The sequence below is a fragment of the Rousettus aegyptiacus genome, unplaced genomic scaffold (genome assembly GCF_014176215.1).
Source record: "Rousettus aegyptiacus isolate mRouAeg1 unplaced genomic scaffold, mRouAeg1.p scaffold_m13_p_4, whole genome shotgun sequence".
Classification (NCBI taxonomy): domain Eukaryota; kingdom Metazoa; phylum Chordata; class Mammalia; order Chiroptera; family Pteropodidae; genus Rousettus; species Rousettus aegyptiacus.
Genome location: NW_023416307.1, coordinates 151,255,072 through 151,270,489, shown reverse-complemented (window position 1 = coordinate 151,270,489; position 15,418 = coordinate 151,255,072). Strand labels below are relative to the sequence as shown.

The following is a 15,418-nucleotide window of genomic DNA, read 5'->3' as shown; positions in this document are numbered from 1 at the left end:
TATTACAAAAAGTCACCGTAAAATCTTTTGCAGTACTAGCCAAAATGTGTTACATAAAAACATAAATATATAATATATAAAAAACACATTTTTACTAAATAATTGACTAGATATAAATCTCAATCCTGCTGCTGAAGCAAATAATTATGACATTTTATTAATTTAAAAAATTGATAAAATGGCTTTGCTCTTTCTAGCAATGAGCCCTATCTAAAGAAGCGGACCGTGGCTTGGGTGGCCTTCTCTTTTTACTCCTTCCAAGAGAAATGTCTGTCCAAGGATATGTGAATACTTAAAAATCCATTTTAGATTCAAACATTAACAATCACCAATAAACACTGCCCGGCAACTCTTAATACAAAGGGCACATTTAGTGGCTGCCTGTGCATTGCTGAAATTCAAGAAGAGAAAGTTCCTGTCCTGAGCAGACTGCGCTTTCTCTTCTTGAAGTCTGTCCCCTCACAAACCAAGTGCCCAAAGGAGCCGGCAGTGCTCTGACGGTCAGAGACCCACCTGGACCGCCTGGTGTAACTTCTGCCTCGGTGGTAACTGTCACTCCTCTGGCTTCTGCTTCGACTCCGACTCCTGCTGTAGTAGCTATCGTAAGTGTAGGACCTGCTTTAACAGCAACAACAAACACTACATTTTCCCATTCAAACACTCACATTCCCATTTCTTTTTAGGTGCTTAAGAGTGTTCTCTTCGAACATGGGCACTGTGTGACAGTATGAGGACACATTTGCATAACAAGTATTGGAAACATTTAAAAATTGTCCCAAACAGGACTTACCGTATTAAACAGAAAAATGTTAATTCTTTTCTGCATTGAAAAATATCACAAAATTAACACTGAGTTAGTTTGATGGAATCTGGCGGATATCAGTCAATAAATACCTACCATTACAATTTGACATCAGTTATCACTTTTGACACAAGAATACAATGGGCCAACAGAAAAAAAACTGTCAAGAAGACCTCACTTAAAAAGAGTGTGATTTCATGAGACAAATAAGTGTTTAAGTTTCTCAATAAAACACACTTCCTTTTAAAGGGACTAGAGGGTTTCGTATAACAAGGCCTTTCAATCCTGCCCCGCAGGTGGTTACCCGCCCCTTGCTCATACCTGGACCGACTGTGGACATCATACGAGCTGCTCCGGGATCTGCTCCTGCTGGACGTCCTAGTATTAATCACATGAGGGATCATCATCTTGTGGATCAGGACAGGCTACATCAAAAATCTAGACATTTATTTGCCCATCAAGGAGAAAACACAATGAAATCCAGCAGCTATATTTATTTCGTTTTTGTATCAAAAGTATATTGGTTTTTTTAAAAGCATGTTGGATTTCATAAAAAAGATTACGTTTTATGCTACTCTTCTATAAAACGCACCTGAAGAAAGTCACTGGGAAGGCTCCACCTGAATGGGGGGGAAGAAAGGCCTGCCCAGGTAGGAAACTTATAAATAAAACGAAGCTGCAGCACTGGAAATACTTGAGAGGCAAACGAGGGTGCAAAGAAGTTGGGAGAACTAGAAACCCGGGGTCGCTCCCCGCCCACTTCTTCCTCTGGTCCCCTTTTAACCACTGTCCTACCCCAAACCCTAACCCGAGTTGAGAGGTGACTGCAGACGGGAACGTCGGCTAAGGAAGATGGGTCGGGGGTGGGGAGGAGGCGGAGGGCCCACTTTGCCCGTGCCGGCCCCGGAGAGCAGAGCACGCACAGGGCGGGGTCCGCGAGCTCACCTGGGACTCCTGTAGCTCCGGTCGGAGCTGCTCCGGCTTCTTGTGCGGCCTCTGCTGTACCATCCTCTGCTCCGACTCCTAGAGTAGCTTCTTGATCTACAATTAAGTGTGGAAAACTGTAGTTATTTTCACTCACCATGCTGTTAAAATTAATTACTTGTAGGGCAGGAAGGGGAAAACACAGCAAGAGGACAGGTCTTCGGAAAGGTCTCTCACGAACTCCTCAGAGTGGGTGTGACAGTGACAGCTAGTGAGGGTTTAAACTGAACAGAATGAAATGAAAGCCAGAAAAGGCTGCTACCGGGATGCTGACAGCAGCTCTATATGTAATGCCAAGAGGAAATAATCCATATCTCCATTAACAGCAGCATGGGTTAAAAAAAATTAATGCAAAGAAATATACTGAAATAGTCTAAAGTAGGAAGTGAATGAACTAGAGCTACGTATATTAACAGAGCTATCTCCTTGGAACATGATGTTGAGTGACAAAGGCAAATGTAGAACATCTATATAAATGAAAGGATTTTGTACAAAAACATGAAAAGCAACGCTGCATAGGGATAGGAACATCGTGGTAAAACTGTAAAGAAAAACAAAATTGTAACAAAAGTTCAGAATAAAGTTCAAGTCTAGAAGAGACGAGAGAAAGGGTGATCCTGGGTGGGGCTACATCAGGTGCGTCAAAGCTCTATTTTTGAAGCCAGATGACACTTTAAATTATTTTTATGCCTTAATCGTTTGTCTTATTTTTATATCTACTTAATATTTAATAAAAGAAACAAAAACTTAAGCAATGCAATTCTGCCCCTCTGCATTCACTCTGCCCCCTGCCCCCCTCCCTCTACGGTGTAGCTGTCATTCAGGAGCAGCACAATAACCCTACGTGTAGGCTATGTACGTGATAGCTTCACAGGTTTTATTCGGTTGTGAACACATAATGTCCTGGTAGGATGCTAGTCATCTATTCAACAAACGATTATAAGGCAGACCCTGTGAGGTGACTAAAAGATGAGTAGGAAAACAGTCTCCAGATCAGCAGTCTCTAGACTGGACAGGACAGACCAAGATATCCTGCGAGGTGCTCCCAGACGTCAATGAGTTCACAGCCTCGTCGGGAAGTAAAGCCCAGGCCAGGAACCAAAACCGGGAGGCAGAGTTCAGCTATCTTGGGCCTCACCCTTAGCTGCATAGCGTAAAGCAAATGCCGTAGCCCTTCTATGCCTCACTGTCCTCATTTATAAAATGAAGTACCACCCATTCCAAAACTAGTGGGGGAAGGTACTACTAAATGAGAGCGGCCAGCATCACCAACAGCTCAGAGCTCTGACAGCGTAACTGGTAAGGTACCTGCTGAGCAGACAGGTGGCTGGCGGAGCTCAACAGGTCACTGCACCTAGGGATATGACGCTGGGGAGAAATGGCCAGGACTCACCAGCTCTCTGGGCTGGGCCTATTGGGAGTCCGGGCGGGAGGAAGAGGAGCCCACAACACAAGCATGGAACGGTCCGGGAGGGATGAGGGGAGTTAGCAGAGGGCTTCCAGAGGTGAGGACTGAAAACATGCCCTGGGCACTGGCCACTCGGAAGTACCTGAGAACCTCGGTCAGTTCAGTGAGATGGGGGAGGGAAGGCACAGAAGACAGACTGCAAGCAACTGAGGAGTAAATAAACGGGAGACAGTTGTTACAGGTGGCACGTGTTGGTTCCTATTTTTACAGAAATGTCGGTAAGGGGAGAAAAAGACTGACAAATAACTAGAAAGGTAAAAACAGTCAAAGACTATTACTGTATTTTAAGTTCAAGTGATGAAAATCAAGCATGCTATAAGGGATTTGAGTAATTAAGAGACAATGAGGTAAAACAAGAAATATTTACAACATAAAGAACATAAGTCACTAACTTCCTGTCACCATTGCCAAATTTTTTAGTTTTTAAAAAATTTCATCCTGTCTTGCTGATGACATTAGATGGAACTTGAACCAAAAAAATAAATCTAAAGGTGACTGTTTTTACTATCCCCACCTCCTGAACAGAGATCAACTGGATACTTGTCTTGAGCAGGTAACTCTGCCCCTCCTACCCTCACCCCCCACTTGCATAAAATGGAGGGTTAGACTGATGATCTCGAAATCCTACACATTCCTTAAAGTCAAGACTCCTTCGCAAGGCATCACCGACAGGCCAAAGAGCAGCCTCACGCCTTTAAAGATGGAGAACCTGCCCCCTATCACGGCAACTCGTTTCTGTGGCCAGAGTTTTAATTGACAGCGACAGTTATTTACATTGAGCCTCAATTTCTTCCCTAAAATGGACTGCTCGTGTCCTCAATTTGCTCTCTGAGTCACACAGCACAAGACTTCTCCTTACTCCCTTCCAGATATTTGGAAATAGTAATCTTGTCCCTAATTCTGATGTTCTTCCAAGCTAAACAATAACAGACTCTCTTTGGGAGGAAGAAAGGAAAGAGACTACTGCTCACCGATACGATGATGTGGAACTTCGCGATCGACTTCTTGAGTGACTGTAGGAGACAGACCTTGTTCTATGTCTTGATTTGGTTTCAGATTTACTTCGAGATCTACTTGGACTCCTGGACTGGCTGTCACCATCCCGACTAGGTGTCTGCTCATCACTTGAACTCTCCCGATTTCTTGGCCTCCGGTTTAAGCGTGCCGTCTTCCTTACTTCATCAAAGAGAGACCCAGGCCGAACTTTATTTTTGCTTTTAATTTCTATCCTCAAGCCTTGCGGTTTCATTTCAGGCACAGCAGTCAATGCCTTAACCTCCGCAGCGCTGGACGCGGCGGCGGGCGGCGCCGCCAGGTTCCCCACGCCCTGCAGGGGCTTCCATTTATTGTCCAGGAGGCTCAGCTGGCTCTTCCCGGCCGCCTCCCTCTTCACGGCACTGTCCACAGCGCCGGCTGAGCTGGCAGAGCTGCTGTCCGCTTTCCCCACCTCGCCCACCACCGGGCTTTCGGACACGCTGCTTTCCTGTCTTACCACCTCTGCCTCAGGATGCTCTGCCTGCTTTACGACAAGGCCTATGTCCGAGGTGTCAAGCTTCGAGTTTCCCAGAGGGGACGCTCCCTCCACCTTTGCTGGGGAACTCCTGTCAGGAGTGCAGATCTCCATGTTGTCATCCGCTTGGAACACGTCCTCCATTCCACTTGGGACACATTCTTCAATATGCTGAATGTTTGGGGGAGAGCTGGCTACATTTTCCTCAGCATTTACAGCTGTGGGAGAAATGCTGCGTTTACTGTCGTCTTTAGCAGGCTGCTCCATGTCTGATGAAGTCATCGCCGTACTCTGTTTACCTGAAAGGCTGCCGTCTTCACAGGCCTTCCCAATTTGGGGGATATTTTCTTGTATGGTTTCACTGTTTTCAGAGACTCGTTTTTTCTCATGTGACTCCTGAGTCACTTGTTTTTCATTTATCTCCTCCTCCTCCTCGTCACCAAATTCTAGCGGCGGCTGCCAGTGGAAGGCTTGTTTTCGTTTCGGAGCCTTGTGCTTTTTGTCTTTTTTCCCTTTCAACTTCTCTTTCACTTTTTTGGCGTGTTCCCGTTTAAGATTTTCCTTTGACCCATGCTTGTGCTTCTGCGGCTTCCCTCTAGGGTTTTCCGAGTTGCAGCAGGACCCCTCAGAATCAGAGGTCGATGACCGCTGTTTGCTTGCCTTCCAAGTGCCATCCCCGTCAGGCGGTGAAGTATTTGCCAAGGACTTTGCTGTGGGTTTGCCTCTGATGTGCATTTCGCCAAACTCTGATTCTGAATCTGATGTGGCCTCACCTTCCTCCTTATCAGAAGACGGTCGGGAATTGTTTTTCCTGTTTTTAGTTATGTCTCGTTCAGAATTTGACTCAGAGTCCCATTTACTCCCAGCATAATTCTTCCTTTTGGGCTTACTGCTCTTTCTGAAATGATCAGAAGGATTCTCTTTCAAAGTTCTTTTTTTTGAACGCGGGCATTCCCGTTCAGGCTTGGATTTCTCCTCATCTCTGTTTTTCTCTTGTTTATTATTCGTTTCCACATGGACTTGCTTCTCTTTTTCCTGGGCGGACTGTGTAACCTGAACACTTGACTGTTCACTGTCTGAAGAATAATCTAAAGATGACCTGCTTTCGCTATACTTTCTCTGACATGAAGACTTGTCTCTGCCTTTGACGTACTTATTGCGAAGTGTCTTTTCAGAACTGCTGCTGTGCCTTTTACTTGAAGTGTTATTTTTTTTCCCATTGGATCTAAATTTTCTCTTGGCTCGTCTTCCATCATCACTGCTAACAGAAGAGTATGATGATGATCTACTACACTGTGAGTGATCACTATATTTATTTCGTGAACGAGATCTAGATGAGGGAGACCGAGACCTTGAACGTGAACTCGCTAGACTTCGTGATCGTGATCTTGTGTACGATCTGGAATAAGATCTACTCCTGGAAGATCTGCTCCTCGACCTCGGTGAACTTTCTGAACTTCTACCGCTGTATTTTGAATAAGCACTCCGATCACTTTCTGAATTTTTTTCTCTTTTATGATAGGATGATGAACTTCCAGTCTCTTTAGTATTTGCTAAACTATATGTACTTTGGATGGGGAGCAAGTGGGTTGTTTTCGCTTTCATTTCCTGAATTCGCTCATAAGAGGGCTTCCAGGGCTTCTGTCCAGGCTTCCACCTCGAAGGAGGGGGACTGTCACTCAGTGGTATCACAGGAATATTTTCTGCCACCACTGGCTGTTGTACCACGATGTTTTCATTTTGTGGCACTGTTGCTCTCAAAGGTTCTGTTTTAACTGGCTTATTTTCACTTATCTGAGAGGCTGTCCTTCTCGGTGATTTTGATGCTGGCCTTTGGTGCCCTGACTTAGAACTAGATCTGGACTTTGATCTGCTTCGAGAATGTGACGAGGATTTTGATGGAGTCCTTGATCTTGAGCTTCCTCTAGAATAAGACTGTGAGTGAGACTTTGATCTGTATGAGTCTCTGCTGGAATGGGTTGAAGAGCTCTGGTCATCCTTATCAGATTTAGACCAGTCCCTCTTTGATGAGGGATGAGATGATAACGAGGAAGAACGAGACCTCCTTTCTCTATCACAAGAGGACTTCACTCGTCGGGTGGAAGATTTTGAGGATTCTATGTCAGATGGTACGATGATCCTTCTCTTCTTAGTTTGTTTGTGTCTTCTGCAATGTTTTTGCTTTTTAGCTTTCTTTTTATGCTTAACCTTTTTCTCCTTCCTGCGTTTTTTATGGTGACCATCAGAGTGTCTTGCTGTACTAAGGTCTGAATAATAACCATTATAAGACCATGATCTGGATCTCTGGGACAAGCTTCTTTCATCCCATCGGCTTGAACAGGGGTCACTTAACCTATAGAAAAGGACACAATATGTATGATTATTTGCAAGCATGTTTTCTATGTTTTAAAATTAAAACACGTTTGTTGTCAATACAAATGCACTGACAAAAGCCTAGTAACAACAAAATTCTGACTCCGTCATCACTTTAAGCACATGTAGAAAAAGTAAATCAAAGACTGGCCCGGTCTTGACCTTGTAATTTCAGAGGCACAGAGAGAGCTGCTAACAGATTCGCTTACAAAAAGGTTTTCAAAGCTAAGCAAAGGATTTCAAACTTGATAGGAAAATGGTTTTGAAAACAAACCAACTAGTCACAAGAGCACTGCTGACATACCGGGTTGCTGGCTCATAACCCTCTGGCTCCGGGAACAATGTCAAACCAAGTTCCCAAACGACTCTGTTGATTCTCTGCAGACACAGGATAGCTGCCTGAACTATAAGAGAAATCTCTTTTGCTTAAGAAACTAGCAAGATTATTGTTTTATCTCAGTCTCACAGAGGTAATCGAGACTTTCCCCTAAGGTTTAAACTACTTACTATGGAAACTGAAGAAAAAGTACCTAAAAGTAGATGTAGGCTTCATGATCTGAGTGGTCCTGTCAGAACTCAAAATCGAGAGTTCTCAGTGGCACTACGTCCAAACCACCTCCGCACAGATGTGCACTTTTCCCTCTCTCTTCCAATCTCAAACATGCTACAGGACACCCACACATGGTAAGAGAGAATTTTACCATGAACGACTACAGAGGGTCCCAGTGGTACGTTTTCTCTAGCTGTTTTGAGACCAGCCCCATTTCTAAGACAGATGTTCTACTGTGGGGTGTCACTGCGGGTAAGAGATCAGTCCACTTCTGTAGAAGCCACAGTCCTTAAATTCAGACGTTAATGCACACACACAGGTACAAACTACCCTAGCTACCAATTCATTCGTCAGTGACTCCGAGACCTGACTATGAAAGTACCTGCTATATAATTTTTAGTCCTGATTATCAAATATATTGAACTAGCAATCTTTAAGACATAAGCAGGTTTATATTCTTGTGAGGGAAAACAGAACTTTGACTGAAAAGCACCCCAAGCCAATTGGCCCCCCTAGTTAATGGCACTACTTTTACCAAGGATTCCCAAGTATTCTTTGGTCACAGTCAAATTTTAAATTTCCATCTTTAATGAAAAGTCCAGAAGTCAGTCTCTGTTCCCTTAACACAGGAGTGTGCACAAAGCCCTTACTTGTCTCCTTTGCTCCATTTTTCTCCACTAGGTGGTCTGTATGCTCTTAATCTCTGCATCTCCTCCTTCCAGTGGGGAGGAGTTTCGCTGCTATCATCATCATCTGATTCAGAGCAGGATCTTGACCTTGGTGGTGTGTGATAGCGCTTTGAAAACAAAGACAGGAATAACTATTTTTAAAATACCTCTCAATTACAGTCTGCCATAGGACAGAATTAGGTATAAGACCCAATCTCAGACTCTATTCAAAGACAATAACAACTGAAGTACCAAAAGATGAGAAGAAGTATGTCAAATGTAGAATGACTAAAAGAAATGGGAAAGGCTGAAATTTACCTGTAATGACACATGAAAATTTCCTCTTCTAAGGACTAATGGTTACATTCATTAGCTTAGATTATTCAACAGACTAAGATTTCTCGGCATACACACTGATTGTTTCTTTCACGTGCTCACTTCATACTTAGAGTCATTCAAATACTTGGTCTAATGGCAGTACCTTCCCAAAACTACAGCGAATACAACTAGTTCCTTGAACAGATCTTGGATTGTACCTAAAATTAAAGCTATTATTTTGTCTATACGTAAAAACATTTTACTGTGTAGATAAGCAATTCAAAAAAGAAAAGTCTTAACAGACATACAATTGTGCCCCTTCCTTTAATCTTCCGTCCAGACTTCGATACAGATGGTTTTTGATCACTTACAATGGGGGCAACATCAGGAATCTTCCTGGAAAAGAAGATTGAAAATTAAAACTAAACAAATAGTTTTCTCAATGTTTAAATGCAGAATTTGTGTTCCTATAATACAAGAACACTTCATTTAGATAAAACACTTTGGGAAAATGAGGCACTCCACAAAACCTAATTTTGTAAGCAAACCCTTTAAATGTCCAAACTGTAATAAAAAAGTAACCCACTTAGGTAGAAATACACAATACCAGTAGCTATCTTTTTCAGCACGGTACTGTTTTTAAACAAAAAAAAATTGTTTTAGACGTCTTGTCCCAACAATGATGTTCTAAGGGGATCCTGAGTCATTCCTGACTCTGCGTTTTTAGTTTTTATTTTACTTCTAACATTTCTTTAATCCTTTGTCCCCGCCTCTCTGCAATAAACTGCCTCCCCTTCAATGCTCTGAGTCTGCTGTCTCCTCTTACGTAAGGCAATTCTAAGAGTGTGGGTTTTGTGGTGGCTACAGTTCTCCATGCCTGAGCTTTTTTATATCTTAGTTTGTTTTCTATCTGTTATTAGTACATAATGGCTAGCTTTTATTGAGCACTATGTGTCGGGAATTATGTTAATGAGCATTTCAAAAATACTTTTATTATTGGGTAAAATATACATAAAACTGGCCATTTTAACCATTTTCAATTCAGTGACATTCATTAAATTCACAATGTTGTATAACCATCACTACTACATTTCCGAAACTTTTTCATCGCCCCAAACCAAAACTCTACCCATCAAGCACTAACTCTTCAACATCCCCATTCCCTCGGCTTCTAATTTATGGCCAAGTAACAGCCCACTATGTGCATATACCGCATTTTGGTTATCCAGTCATCTATTGGTGGACACTTGGGTCATTTCTACCTTTTTCCTATTGTGAGTAATGCTGCAGTGAGCACCGGTGTTATGCCTTTTTGTCATTGTTGCTCATGCTTTTGATGCCAAATATGAATCTGTTGCCAAATCCAAGCTCATGAAGATTTACCCCTATGCTTTCCTCTAAGAGTTGTATGGCTTGCTCTTATATTTAGTCTGTTGACCCATGTGAGTTAATTTTTGTGTACGATGGGAGGTTGCGTCCAACCTCATTCTTTTGCATATGGAAATCCAGTAGTCCCAGTACATTTATTGAAGAGTCTATTTCTTCTCCACTGAATGGACTTGACGCCCTGTCTACTATCAGTTGGCCAGAGATGTGTTCCGTTGGTCTCTATATCTATCCTCATGCCAGTGTCGCACTATTTTGATGACTACAGCTTTGTAGTAAGTTTTGATATCAGAAGTACAAGTCCTCAAACTCTGTCGTCCTTTTTCAAGGCTGTGTTGGCTATTCAGGGCCGCTTGCGATTCCATATGAATCTGGGAGTTCTTTTCCATTTTTACAAGAAGGTTGCTGGAATTTGACAGGGACTGCATTAAATCCATAGCTCACTTTGAGTAGTACTAACATCTTAACAATACTAAGTCTTCCAATCCATGAATTCAGAATGTCTTTCCATTTTTTTTAGGGTCTTCTTTAATTTCTTTCAGCAATATTCTATAGTTTACATTGCATGTCTTTCGCTTCCTTGATTAAATTTATTTCTAAGTATTTTATTCTTTTAGGTATTATTTTAAATGAAATTGCTTTCTTAATTTCCTTTTCAGGTTGTTCATTGCTGGTCATTAATAAGCATTTTAAAGGCATTAGCTCATCTAATACTCATAACAACACTACAGGGTAGGTATTATTTTCATTACCATTTTGAAGAATTTTAAGATTAAGAGGTTAAAGATCTTGCCCAAGATCACAGAAAGAAATAAAACTGACTCTTATTATAACAATTACATGAGGTTTTCTAAGGTTCCAAGGATCTGGAGCCAGATAAATATACAGTGCACTAAAAAAAAAAAAAAATTAAGTACATTATAATGTTTTCAGTCATTTCATAGTCATGACATCACTTGATTCTCACAATGAGATAGCTAGGTAGTCTTGGCAGGAAATTGTTAGCTCCATTTTCCTCATGAAGAAAAAAAAGTATTGGACATCAAATGCCTTACCAACAGACGTTTAGCAAGAAATAAAGTTCACCTGGGAACCTTTAGCTACTGACCCAACACTGCCACCCTCTTCCTCCTCCCCGTAACATCCTGATTTTATTTGTTACATGGCCCAGAAATTTTTAAAAGCTTGCTAAATTATTTGAAAGTACAGCTGAGATTGAGAATAAATGAACTAGAGCAAGTATGGAGCCCAGCTTCTGCTAAGCAAACTGTAAGTGATAATGAGCTGGAATGCTGGTATATCAGTAAGGTAGCAAGCTCACTATGGCTGGTGGTCCATTTCTTATCGTTGAGTATGTTGAGTTCTTGACACATACTGAATTCTAGCTCCCAAACAACTGCTCAAAATCTCAAAGATCCTAATAAAATGGATTGGTCTGCTCTCTTTGTATGATACAACCACCAGTCAATTATGATTTAAAATACTTCTGCACAAAATAACCTCCAGAGATGTGACAAAAAAGTGATGACCAAATAAACTTATCAGTAATATTCAATCACAAATGCAAGACGGTAGTATAAACTACTTAGACTACACCAGATAACAGGGGTTGGCAATCTGTTTCTCTAAAGAGTACATGAGTACTTTAGGATTTGTAAGCCAAAAAGAAACTTAAGGGCATTGTTTAGGTACTTATATAACAAGAAAGAAAACAAATTTTCACAAATATTTTATTAACAAAATTCAAAATACAATAACTGAGTACCATTTTTTTGGAATACAGATCTACTAATGAGAGGAGTGGAATTCTTTTCTGGGAGGCTAACATTCCACTTAATTAGGGTTCATAATTAGTGTTTCCTATCAAAATACATGTTAATGCTGTTCATACGGTAATGCTAATCTGTAACAAGATTTTACGTATTTCACCTTTGAGGATTTCTTGCACATACATGGATTGTATGTGTGGCACTTGAAATACTTGAGAGTTGTAACTGCATCACCACGACATGTGTATAGTGCACCTGCTGTTGTACAAAAACAGCCCAAGACAATTGTGGACAAATGGATGTGGCTGTGTTCCAGTAAAACTTCATTTATGAGCACTGGAATTTGAATTTCACGCAATTTCTACCACAAAACATGATTCTTCTTTTGATTTTTTTCTGCAAACATTTAAAACCATAAAAACCATTTTCAGCTCATAGTCTATAAAAAAAAAAAAAAAAAACAGGCGAAAGGCCAAATTTGGTCCACAGACCACAGTTTGCTGACCTCTGCCATATGACACTGTAATTGACCTTTCAAGTTTCCTACCTTCTGAAAGCCAAATGGATTTGTCGATGAACTTGATTGTTTTGTATTTTAAGAAAGGGTTCTACTAAGATTTATTCACAAACCAAAATTAAAAAAAATGAAACCATCAACATGTTAAGCTATAAATTCAAAGATACATCCCATTTTGTACTAGCTTTTTTTTTGTACTCGCTTTTTAAAATGAGACAACACAAGGATTTAAAAATATTTAATGAACTGCATAGAGACCTGACTGTAAACAGGGACATTTGCATAACTTCTCAGTCTTTAATACAACTCTTCATAGGAAATATTAATTGTACCAGCAATATTTTATTTCTGTTCACTGTTCACACATTTCTTTTAATTATAAATGAGTCCAATATACAAAATACATCAAATACTATTTTTTGAAACCAAATTGAAAGCTATACATTAGCTTTTCCAACACAGAGAATTTATCACCAAGGAAGTTAACGACAGCAACATATTTATGGTACTAAATTATATCCCTGACTGCCATGCAACAGATTTACATTATTCAGATTAGAACACCTTTTTATCACTCGACTGGATCCAAAGAGTTCAACTAATTCTGACAAGCAAAATCTCACCTCTAGAAAAGCCAAGGAACTAAGATTAGTGATGAAATCCTTCCAGACCACGAGTAAGAACTTCTCCCCTGACTGACCTGCCTTTCCCACTAGTAGAATGTGAACTCTGAAAGGCAGGGGACATGTCATTCATTCATCTGGTATCTCTCACGGTAACTTCCAAAGTGCTTTCGCTGTGGGCGCTGCTCAGTAAATGAGTGTGGAACTGCAATGAGCTGATGGAATCATCGATCAGAAATGACAACACACAGGCTAACCATCCTACTTACGGTTCGGGTTCCGCCGCGACAAGGGGCATATCTCTTCTCAGTAGAAATCGGTTCTCGGGCACTGGAGGAATCTCTTCCGGCCGGACCACTGGCTTTTCCCTTTTAGCATTTGAATCGACTGACCTTTTTTCACTGGTATCACTTCTCTCAGAGTGACTTAGAGAGAACAAATCAAGTCACCAATTAAGATGTGTAATGTTTGCATTTCATAATAATAAAAGCGCACAGAATTCAGATACTAAAAAGCAAAACTACTGATGCCTTACAAGGATCACTCAAAAGGTTTATACAGTTTTCTCAAAGAGAAGATATAAAATATCAACCCAAATGAAAATCCACAGTACTAAAATTCTGATAAGAACATTGTTGAGTGAATCCTAACTTTTTAAAAAGAGTTTCAGGGATTATTTTCTTCTGCAAATACATAAATCCTTGATATGAAATGCCTTTGCTATCCCCTAGATTTGCCAGATTTCAATTTAATGCAAAAAAAATGCTATCCTTTTTCAACAAAAGGTAGGAAAGCTACGTTTACAGAATTACGCTTTCCCCCTTCCGGGGAGTTTCTCTGGTTCTTTTTGGTAAGACTCTCCTAGGGTTTCACACGTACCCTTTGGGGCTCGCTCTATGTTTACTCCTTGGCTCTTCTGAACTGCCTGCTTCCTTTCGTCTCTTTTTAGAATGTTTGACTTTCAGCCTCCTCTTATGTTTTCTTCTTCTGCTTCTCTCATGTTCAATTTCACTTTCTGAAGATGATTCTGAAGAGGAAGTGGAATTGGAAGAGGAATCCGAGTCTTCTGAATGAGTTGGTTTCTTCCTTTTTTTCTCAAAAACTTTTAAAGAAGTATTAACAAAAATATTAGTACTGGATTTCAATGCTTACCTTTCAGAGTAAAAAAAAAATGTGATTACTAAGTACCGTAAAACATGCTTTATGGATTGCAAACTAAAAACAAAATTTAAATAAACTTCTTTCCAAGTTGATAATATAATTTGCTGGTGAGATTGTGAAGTAACAAAGCCCTTGCCTTCATAAAGTCTACAGTCTAGTGGGACCAACTAAGAAAATAAGTAACGGCATAATATAACAAATGATAAGTGCTACAACGGGGGGGTGGGGGGTGGGGGGGTGGGAAATAGTGTTGAATAGTGTTGAAGGGAATAAGGTGAGTCAGGGGCAATTTAAGATAACACGTGATCAGAGCCCGAAGGGAGTGAGGGAGCGGCTAAGGCGCATATCTGAACGAAGAGTGCTCTGAACAGAAGGAACAGCCCTAGCCCACGCAAAATCCCTGAGTGCCTGGCATGTCTGGGTAAAGGTCGACGTGGCAAGAAGACAATGAATGAGGGGGAAGAGGTCAAAAACAGGAGAGAGCCAGAGCGCCTTACAGACCACTGTGAAGACTTCAGCTTTGGCTGATTGAGAGGGAGCCCTAGGAGATTATCACTCAGGATGCTGCTAAGACTGTTAGAAGGCCAAGGGTATAAGCAAGGAGACCAGATAGGAGGCTACTGCTGCTGAGAAAAGACTATAGAGGAACAAAGATAGACACAAATGAACAGGTAGGAGGCTATTGCAATAAGCCAGGTAAGAGATACTGGAGGCTTGGACCAACCTGGTAGCAGGGGAAATAAAAAGAGGAGGTAAGATTGATAAAATTCGCTGATGGACTGGATACAGGGCATGGTATGAGGTATCGGGGCTATTGCTACACCACTTGTGAGTTTTTTCCATTACCAACATCCAGAAGGTATCTGTAAGTTTTAGTCTTCCACACGCATTACCTGTACCCTAACTCCCTTTACCCCTAAAAAATCCTTACCATCTTTTGTTGATTTCGTGGCAAGCACCCCACAGTCAATAACTCGCACATCTGCATAAGGTCTGCTTGCAGCATCAGTTTTCAGATTTTCAATTTGTTCAATTACTTCAAAACCGGAAATAACAAGTCCAAAGACAACATGTACCCTGTCACAATACAGATTCAAGAAAAAATTGGTTTGCTGAAAATTAAGCCAAGACAAGTAATCAAGACAATTGTAATATGATGTGTCCACAGACCTAAAAATAAAAGCAGAGTGTTTGATGTATGAAGCCACTAGATGGGAATTAGAACTTGAAATCTTGCTTCATAAAAGGAAAAAAACAATCACTTAAACTGGGCCTTAGTTTTCTGCCTT

General features: G+C 41.0%; 1 protein-coding gene across 9 annotated transcripts in view; it reads right to left on the bottom strand.

The window, feature by feature from the left end:
* Positions 1–15,418, bottom strand: part of NKTR (natural killer cell triggering receptor) — a 43,711-nt gene that overhangs the window by 3,646 nt on the left and 24,647 nt on the right. For 8 of the 9 annotated variants that reach the window (XM_036219890.1, XM_016163308.2, XM_016163312.2 and 5 more), the window contains 9 exons: positions 15,061–15,206; positions 13,848–14,070; positions 13,238–13,393; positions 8,982–9,069; positions 8,338–8,483; positions 4,226–7,117; positions 1,748–1,843; positions 1,124–1,180; positions 514–618 (listed from right to left, as the gene is read on the bottom strand). In XM_036219890.1, coding sequence (XP_036075783.1) covers positions 514–618; positions 1,124–1,180; positions 1,748–1,843; positions 4,226–7,117; positions 8,338–8,483; positions 8,982–9,069; positions 13,238–13,266 — 3,413 coding nt within the window. In that variant the 5' untranslated portion in view covers positions 13,267–13,393; positions 13,848–14,070; positions 15,061–15,206. The remainder of the gene's footprint in view (positions 1–513; positions 619–1,123; positions 1,181–1,747; positions 1,844–4,225; positions 7,118–8,337; positions 8,484–8,981; positions 9,070–13,237; positions 13,394–13,847; positions 14,071–15,060; positions 15,207–15,418) is intronic. The other variant, XM_016163313.2, reaches the window with a different exon arrangement.